Source organism: Monomorium pharaonis, chromosome 6, assembly GCF_013373865.1.
Source record: "Monomorium pharaonis isolate MP-MQ-018 chromosome 6, ASM1337386v2, whole genome shotgun sequence".
Classification (NCBI taxonomy): Eukaryota; Metazoa; Arthropoda; class Insecta; order Hymenoptera; family Formicidae; genus Monomorium; species Monomorium pharaonis.
Window position 1 is genome coordinate 15,234,693 of NC_050472.1, and position 10,408 is coordinate 15,245,100.

The 10,408-nt window shown below is 31.2% G+C and overlaps 1 protein-coding gene across 1 annotated transcript; it reads left to right on the top strand.

Moving 5' to 3' along the window:
- Positions 1-3,238: 3,238 nt before the first annotated feature.
- LOC118645999 lies at positions 3,239-9,515 on the top strand. Its single transcript, XM_036288178.1, has 10 exons — positions 3,239-3,263; positions 4,488-4,598; positions 6,821-7,008; positions 7,230-7,391; positions 7,635-7,898; positions 7,992-8,051; positions 8,141-8,299; positions 8,437-8,651; positions 9,004-9,163; positions 9,247-9,515. Exons 2-10 carry the CDS (start codon positions 4,546-4,548, stop codon positions 9,354-9,356), a joined length of 1,371 nt encoding a protein of 456 aa, XP_036144071.1. The 5' UTR covers positions 3,239-3,263; positions 4,488-4,545; the 3' UTR covers positions 9,357-9,515.
- The last annotated feature ends 893 nt before the right edge of the window (positions 9,516-10,408 follow it).

Genomic DNA, 10,408 nt, shown 5'->3' on the forward strand with positions numbered 1-10,408 from the left:
AACGTAAGAAACTATCATAACTCAAAGGGAGAATTTAGCGTTACGCTTGTGCGTAGCCATTGTCGCTTGTTGTAACAACTCCCCCCGCGCGCCTAGCAATCTCAAGGTTCAAGCGCTGGGGAGGGGCGGCCGCCGCGGCCGGGCGCTCAGCACGCTTGCATTTGCCGGTAGGCCGGGCTAATACAGAAAATTTTACAAGTCACTAACTTGTTAACTATTGCGAAAATGGAAAAACGGTAAGGACTTTTCTGTTCAGTTTCATGCGCTCTACCTGCTCATAAACATCCCATAAAAAAATACCAGACACCCTGTATACATGGAGGAGGAATTGCTATGGTTTCATGTAGACCGAAAGTGTGTCCAAGATCTGTGCGAGAGAGAAAGGTACTCGCTTTCTCTGCGCATGCGTTAATATCATTATCTGCACCGCAGTTTCAACACTTCTTGTGCACTTCTTGTGCACTTTTGTACTTATTTACGGATTGTATGTGTGTGTAAAACATACAATGTCAGCCATTGTACATATAGCGTTTGACGCATGCGCAGAGAGAGAGCAGGTATCATGATATACCTTTCTCTCCCGCACAGATTTTGGACACACTTTCAGTGCTGGCATTCCTCCTCCATGTATATATACTCAAAGATCCAGTCTCAGTATGGGTACAAGATGGTGGATAGCAGTCATGGTGGGGAGCCATTGGCGCATCTTTTTGGGTACGTTCGGGGAGACACTATTAACGCTACCCACACAACACGAATGACTGTTTGCCGACTGATAGTCGACTTTTTCCAGTCGACTCGAAGTCGACTTTAAGAAGTCGACGTTTAGTCGACTATTTTTCGAATGAATTTTGTCGACTTTAAATGTCGACTGTAAGTGGACTTAAAGTCAACTATTTTCGGGAAATTAAAAGTCGCCTTTTTATGTCCGACTTTTAGTCGACTTATATTGTCAATTTAATTCCCAGACAACACTTGTGTTCAATTTTCTAATTTTTAAGACATTTAAATATTATCATATTAAAGATAATAAAAGAGATGTTACGCTCTATTTATTTATTTGAATTACGCGGTTTTTGCGTATTCTGTTCCGGTTTTGGTCATTTCCGAGTTAAAGGTTATAGTTCTTATTCACGACAACGCGGCCGTAGATGGGACGTAATTCGCTGACGCCGCATTTTTTATCAGGTAATCCTTTGTATTATTTAACAACTTTTACCAAATGTTAAATAAAATTAATCATAGAAAATATTTTCATATATAATTTTTTTATATTTGTTAAATATAATACATATAATTTAGAAAAATATTTAGCTCATAAATTTGAGGTTATTTTTGATTACGCGGGTTGAATGTATTATGCAAAAATTGATGATAAATGTATAATAAAATATATGTAAAAATATAATTATTTATTTCTTTAAATTCACACAGATGGAGAAAAATGCCTCTTATGGACAAACGCAAAAATTATTGCAAGAGGAATCAATTTGCCTCGGTCAATGTTACAATGCTTATTGTTCAGTTTGGATTTTGTTTGCAAAAATGTATAATAAAATTGTGTACGATTTATTATCAAGTGAATGCCAGAAAAATAGGATATTCTTAAAATTTAGAAAAATATGAGGATGGAGGTCACTAGGTGACAAATTGAATTTGCTGCAGCAGAATGTGGTAAGTAAAAAATAATCTACAATGCAAAATGTCTGTTTTGTGGTAGGTTAGGATAGAACTTGCGTGTGTAAAAGATGTTAACTTTAATAATTATGATTCCAGTGGCAGAGCATTTATCAATGATTTCAAGACTATTTATATGAATTTGGCAGCGGAAGCTTATCAGATCTTGTTGGCGGAGCAATACAATTTAAAAGTCCCGCAACTGTGTTAAACGCAAACAGTTTGATGTCTCATTGTATAATTATATTGTTAAAATATGCGGAAAATCGACTCAGTGCAGTTGGAGTGAGCACGTACGTATTTTTCTTTAAAATTTTAAATTAATTTATGTACGTTTCATTTTTTTTATGTTTACTCTTTTCGAGAAAATATCAAAATTTAACAATAAATCTATTTTATATAATAATTACAAAAGTTTGTAGGTAGTAACTAATTAAATGGTTTAATAATAAAGTTAGAATTAATAACTTTTAACTTTAATTTTAAATAAGTTTATTTTTAACTTCAACTAGTCATTTTTAAAACATATTGACTTTAACTCATTACTTTTTTCTTAAGTTCAAAATTTACCTATGTAATAAAAAAAAATACATTTATATATAAAAAATTTTCATTAAAATTTTAAAGAAATCAATATCAGATTTGATATAGGAAGCAGTAGTATTTTTTAACTTTTTTTTATTACAACACTTTGTTTATTTTTCAGATCTGAGTTGGCGTCAGCCGATAAACAAAGGAATTGAAAGTTGGCATCAGAATATACTTGTACCACAGAATCCGAAGAAGCAGCAACAATAAAAATTGGAGGATCGAGGTCACTAGGCGACAAATTGAATTTGCTGCAGCAGAATGTGGTAAGTAAAAAATAATCTACAATGCAAAATGTCTGTTTTGTGGTAGGTTAGGATAGAACTTGCGTGTGTAAAAGATGTTAACTTTAATAATTAATATCTTGAATATGTGATCTATCGAATTAAAATTTTAACATTTAAATTAAATATTTCTCTAATAAACTTCTAAATATATAAACTCCTACACGAAGATTTATCGATAAAAGCTATTTGTGATATAACTGTGATACAACTTAATAGAATAGGAATTAGAATAATACCTTTAATAAATAAATAAAATAAATATCTTTAATAATATTCAATATAACAATGTGTATAACAATGTATTATAATATATTTAAAGATAACTAAGTTTGACTAAAAGAATATCTTTATAAACATTTAAAGGCAAAATTTATTTATTTATTTATTGAAATTTATTTATTTTAGATGATTTATTTTCTATAAAATAAATTTTTACGTTTTTTTTGTTAATTCTAAGTTGTGGATTTCAAAATTCAGGCTTATGCAAAATTTATAAAAGAGATCTCGGATTAAGTCTTTTCTTTTTGACAGCGTATATTATGAATACATTATAATAAATGTGTTTTAGACATATTATATATTGGAATTAGCCGCTTCTTATAACAAGACAAATGAAACATTGATACGAAACGTTCTTTTGTTCGGATCTTTCGTTGGGAACACGCTACGTTTTCGTCGTTGAAGACAATATTTCGATTACAACAAAGAAAAGTATGTTAACAATATTTTATATATATAGAAATTTTTCCTCGAAACTTTTATTACCATATTATATATATTTTTTTATCAAACCTTGTCTTTTGGCTCCGTTTTATATTCTTTAACCAAATCTTAACCTCAACTTAAATCTTAACCTGAGCACGCAGATACGTTGCAACTATTCGTAATGAATTCCAATCGAAATTATGTTTTTTCTAGAAAACACAATACAAATGTAGGGAATCCTGAAGGAAAAAATTGTGCAAAAATTACTGCACAAAAAATTACATGTTTTTGTGTATGAATTTGTGCAGATTTTTGTACAAAATTTTCACCTTTAGAATTTTTCTGCAGAATATTTTGCAAAATTTTATGTAATTTTTTTTTAAGGTAAAAATTACATAAAATTTGGCAAAATATTCTGCAGAAAAATTCTGAAGGCAAAAACTTTGTATAAAAATCTGTAAAAACTGCAGAAATTCATGCACAAAAATATGCAATTTTTTGTGCAGTAATTTTTGCATAATTTTTTCCTACGGGATAATAGGACAATTTCGATCGGATTCTATTTCGATTAATTTCATAATATGTGCCCTCTCAATCTAATCTATCTCTTTACTTCTACACTGTATCTCTATAATCTATACTTCTAACCAACATGAAATCAATAAATTTATTAAATCATTTTTCTACTAGCGGGCCTGTCAATGGTTTGCATTTTTTGATCAATTTCTTTCTTTACTGGCAATGTTCTTTTAAGCGTGGTCTACAATATATGAAGTAAGCAGTAAGAGCAATATAAGAAGTAAGAGTAGGTTTAAGCAGACGTCATCCCTATTCTCATGCCTTATTCTATGCTTACTCCATGTATTGTAGATCACGCTTTATATTCTGAAAGTTTTACACCGTAAATGAAAATTATATAATTGATAGCTAAATAAAGTGTCTTAAATTATTACATGTAAATATACATGTAAGCTACATAGCTTTAGGAGTGAATTGTTCTATTATTGATTATTAATATAAAAGAACAGTAATCACTTGAAAAATAATTAAATTAAATATACAATTAATAATAAGCTATACTTACAAATGATATAATATAATTATATATAAAATGATAAAATCTCTGATAAAATGAGTAAATTATTTAAATTTGGATATATAAAATCTCTGAAAATGGGTAAATTATTTAAATCTGGATATATAATATTGCAATAAAATTATTATTGACAGATGCCGAAACATTTTCGGGAATTGTCTTCGCGACAAAAAAATCGGCGCCTTCAACAATATGAAAGGCAATATGAGCGTCAGCCAATTGTACATCATGTCGATAGACCTACGGTCAGTATTGGAGTCGACTTAGAGTCGCTAGCTGATATGAGAGAGAGAGAGAGAGAGGAGGTGCCTATAATACAATCTATTCCTGATGACTCTGATTCAAATAATATCAATGTACTTTCTATCGATGTTTCAAATTCTGACTATGTTGAATCGGAGGATAAAGAAAATACTGATAAAATTCCACAGCTTTCGAATTGGTTATGTTCTTGGAAACTAAAACATAACATTACTCATACTGCTTTGTCAGAACTGTTAAATAAATTGCGTACATGTGGTCACAGCGATCTACCAAAGGATGCAAGAACGCTTTTAAATACGCCGAGAAATAGTATCGTAGAGGTATCGGCAGATAATACAAGTTTTTTTCATTACGGTTTGAAAAAGGCAATAATTGAACAATTGGCACGCACAAAGGTCATAGCGGAAAAAGAAATTATTATAGACTTGAATATTGATGGACTACCGATATCAAAAAGCAGTAAAAGTCAAATTTGGCCAATATTGGGCAAAATTCACGGTGACAAGGCATTTATACCATTTGTTATTAGTGCTTATCATGGGTACTCGAAACCACCTTCTATAAATAATTTTTTAACACCTTTTTGTCAAGAATATAATAGTCTCCGAAATACAGGACTTATTTTCAATAAGAAAAGATACACTGTACGAATTAGAAGTGTAATTTGCGATAGCCCTGCAAGATCATTTGTAACTTGCACAAAATCACACAACGGATTCTTTGGATGTGGAAAGTGTATGCAAGAAGGCACCTATATAAATAATCGTATGTTGTTTTTGGAATCCAATGCATCTCTTCGGACTGATCAAAATTTTAACAATAGAGTACAAGAAGATCATCATACTGGTGTATCTCCTTTCGAGTCAATACAACTGTCAATGGTTTCACAGTTCCCTTTAGATTACATGCACTTAATATGTCTAGGAGTCATGAAGAAACTGTTGCAATTGTGGATAAGTGGATATCAGATATCAAAGTTAAGTGGACGAAAAATAGCAGAGTTGTCGGAAAAATTAATTGCAATGTCGAAATGGGTACCTAAGGAATTTGCTCGAAAACCACGTTCTCTAGATGAATTGACTCGTTGGAAAGCAACAGAATTGCGACAATTTGTACTGTATCTTGGACCAGTTGTGCTGCTAAATATTTTGTCTGAAGAAAATTTACTGCATTTCAATGCACTAAATTGTGCAATACGGATATTGTGTCATCCAACAGATTGCTTCCGTAACAATAAATATAGCACAGATCTACTTATTCTATTTGTTCAGAAGTTTAAACAGTTGTATGGCGAAGATGCTATAATTTACAATGTGCATAATTTACTTCACATAAGTAAAGACGTACTGATGTTTGGACCACTGGATAATTTTTCTGCCTTTCCTTTCGAAAACTATATGCAGTCAATAAAAAAAATGTTGAGAAAGGCCGATAAACCATTACAGCAGTTATATAACAGAATTTCGGAAAATTATAACCAAGTAATTCAATCTGATTGTAACAAATCTAGTATACCTATATTGAAAAAGAAATGTTTAAAAGTTCCTCCAATGAATTGTACCAATGCTTATAGTACGATTCAATTTAGCGATTTTACATTGACAAACAAGACACCCAACAATTGTTGTTATATGAAAGATAAAACAATTGTTGTTATTGAACATATTTGTTATAACGAAGACGGAAGAGCCGTCATTATTGGAAAAAAATTTTTGACGAAAAATTCTTTGCCATTCTATCCTTGCGAGTCACAGAATATGGACATATATGTGGTAAAAAATTTATCGGACTTAGTGATGTGGCCAGTCACAGAAATTCTGAATAAAGCCGTTCAATTTCCGTTTAAGGATTTAACTTCATGGTGCTGCATGCCATTATTACATTTATCATAACAATTTTTAAACTTTATATGATACGCGTGCTTCTTTATAAATTGCGGCAGAGATGCTAATCCTGTTTACATTTGTACGTATTATTTTATTGACAATAAACACATAGGCTGCTTTTCTTTTAGTGATACAAGTCTACGCAAATGACGTCGTTCTATCTTTGGCATTTAATGAATAACAAAGACAGACCGACACTATAGTGTCGACTTGTGTCACTAAAAGAAAAGCAGCATTATTTTATTAAGATATATTGTAAACGTTATAATAAATTTTAATTTACGTGTATATATATATATATTCATATATTTTTTCAGAATGGCGTTTTACGTACTGCTATATGATGTGTATTGCATAACAGTACCAACGATATGGATAGACTTCGAGCGATCAATATTTAAAATGCCAAAAAAAAGTAAACAGCTTACTCAAGCCTGCATAAAACAGATGCCGCCGTGTGATGATTGGGACGAATTAACATTTCATAAGAGCTTTGGTCCTTATGGTTTGTTTTACATATGTATATCTTGAATCAGTCGCACACGATGCTTTTTTCCTGCGGATTGCTTGCGATTTTCATAAATTATTACTACAATTGCACCACACATCAGGATTTCTAGTAATTAACTACATCGTAAGCAATCCAGCATGAAAAATAGCTTTGTGTGCGGCTAACTTTACATAAAAATGTGAAATTAAATTTATATTTATTTAAAAACGTTACAGAAACGTACCAAAATGCACGATCGGTCGAAAAAGTAGTGGGAGAAATGTCAGCGTCAGATGATAATATTAATAATATTAATATACAGGCATATGATAAGTGTAATGCTTCAAAGAAGAGGCTTATAAAGAAGAGAAAATTGTATGGCGACACAAGCAACGAAGGTATTTATAGAATACATTTCTATAAGAAATTTAGTTTATGAAGGAGATCCCTCAGCCGTCGACGAACTACCAACAAAATTACCATTTTTGTCCTATTTTCGTCGCATTTATTCGTTAATATATCTACATCAATATATTGCACATAGATTAATTTTGTCGGTACAGACGGCTGAGGGATTTTCTTCAAGTTACAATATAAATCTTTTTTTTATATATAAATATAACAATTTTGAAAATTTTTAGATGAACCAAAAAAGATGCGTCTTAAATTGCCCTCGAATTATATTCCACAAGTAGGAAGTGGATATGTTTCTGACTTGCAGCCTAAGATTAATAAAGCGATCACTAAACCAGGTTCATGCGAATCCAGTGACTTAAATCAGGCCGATGATACTCCAAATTCTGATAATACTTTTGATTCTAATTCACTGCTGGAAGATGATTCTTCACAAGAATTGTCAGATTTCTCTGACAATTCTTGTGAAGAAATACAATACAGTAACACAGGTATCATATTAATTGCTATATTTATATTGATTGGAAAAGCTGTATATAAAAGTAAATGTTGACATTTTTTATATTTTTTATATTGTTTTTTAGAAACGCAGAAAGCAATAACAAACTGTGGTCATAAGCAAAAAAGTTACAAAACTGTAAAAGGTATATTTTAAATTTTACGTAATATAAATTTTATAATGAATATGAATGTTCATAAATAATAAATCTTACATGTTTATATTTATTTACAGAAATACCGAAAACAGTAAAAACCAATTGTGTGGGACAGGAAAAAGCTTCAACAGCTCAGCCAAAAATAATGTCAGCTGACAATACAGAAGAATTTGGGAACGAAATTTGGGACGAAAATTTGGGAAACCAATCTAATGATTTAGAGCACACATGTTGTGGTAAATTTTGTTTTATTTACGTTACTAGTAGATATAATGCGAAACAAAAGAGATTTTTATGAATAATGTGCAATGATAATAGTTTAATTCAGTAAATTTAATTGTTTATTTTAATGCTTCTTATTTTTCTTGTTTAGGAATATGCCGGCGTGGTATTAATGCAAAATTAGCTATACTGGAGCGTAAACTTAATCGAATTATTCATCTTTATGAAAATAAACAAGAAGTACAAAATGAAAGAGAAGTGCAGGTGGTCGATTTCTCTCTCTTACCAAATTTGCCCCTCACTACGGTGGAGAGAATTGAAGCGTTTAATAATCAACTGGATAGAGCTGATGTTCGGCGACAATTTGTAAGTATCTTGTTATTTACAAATTATTAATGCGAACATGCATTATGATTACGGTAAATGAGGTGTCGAGATTTGAAACTCGCTCTATTTATCATAAAGTAATTTATACTTAATTTAATAATTGACAAATTAATATAATTAATTTATTATAATATTAATTTTATAGAATGTTTTAATTATTTAACATAATATTAATTTAGTTAGTTAATATTGTCATTAATTAAAGCCATCAACGCAATGAAAAAAAGAATAAATAGAGCTAGTTTTGTAATTATATATTATATAATATACATATTATATAATATCATAATGCATATGTATTATATTAATGTGATATGAAATATATTTGTAGATTCAGAAAATGTCACAAGTGGGCGGAGAAACAGTCGCCAAAAATGTTAGAAATATAATGTCGCAAACTATTGGTTACGAAGTTGCGCAGGCATACACGTGGACAGGACAAAAAAATAAATTGTCTCTAAGAAAATCAAGACTATCCGATACAATCATTGGTATTAATTTAATATTTTTATTATATATTATTATTTTATTATTGTTATTATATTATTATAATTTATTATTAATACATTTATAGAAACTGTATTGATGCAAGGAAAAAGCACCGTGAGTGAAATAGAAAAATGCATGCAGGAATGGTTGAGACGATCTGGTGACAGGATACGAGCAATATTATTAAAAAAGTGACATTTTACATTACGATCTGGCAACAGGATACGGGTGATAAATTGTTTAAAAAGTAATGTTATATTTCAATCCATATATTCTAAAATATATATTTTATATAATATATTATTAAATCTTTGTAAAAATAAAGAATAAATATTGTATTACATTGTATGTTAATATACAACATTGAGTAAGTTTCCATCGAGAGTACAAATCGGGTCAAAGTTGGACCAATTAACCAACGGCTATATATGCTAATCATAACGGAAATTAGGTATTTTTGTTGTAACCAGCATAACTATTGGCTAATTAGCTCGACTCTAACACGATTTGAACTCTCGGTGAAAACTTACTTATTGTAACGTATTTTATTATTACCCCAATTATTATAATTATTAATGCGAAAAATAGACTATAAGTCAACTTAATGTTGACTAAAAGTCGACTTAATGTTGACCAAAAGTCGACTTAATGTTGACCAAAAGTCGACTTAATGTTGACTAAAAGTCGACTTATAGTCGGTTTAAAGTCGACTACAATGGCTGACCGAAAGCCGACTATAGTCGAGTCATTTGTTGGCTTTTAGTTGACTATAAGTCGACATTCAGTCTGACTTTAAAGTCGACTTTAGACTTCTTCTGCCGACTGACAGTCGACTAACAGTCGACTTGGTGTTATGTGGGTACAAACGCTAACGCTATTTGAACTGTTCGTGGAGCCAATAGCGCGATAGTAATAGCGAGTTCCATGAACAGCTATAGCGTAGCAAACGCAATTGCGCAGTTGGTTAGCCACTGCCAGCAATATTAACAAAATGTTTATATATACAGGGAGTCCCAGAGCATACTGGTCACTATTCATAAAAAGGTAGATGGGATCGAGATGAACATAAAAGTTCAATATTGTTGTGGGTTTGGTCTGCTAATAATCGAGATATAAATTTTTTAAATTATGCGAATGAGAGCGCGCCTTGCGCGCCGAAGGAAGGGCTCGAGCCGCTCGAGCCATAGCACGGCCTACTGTTTCAAGCATTGGCTGCCGGCGGCGGCGGGGGAAAGAAGGAGAAGCGT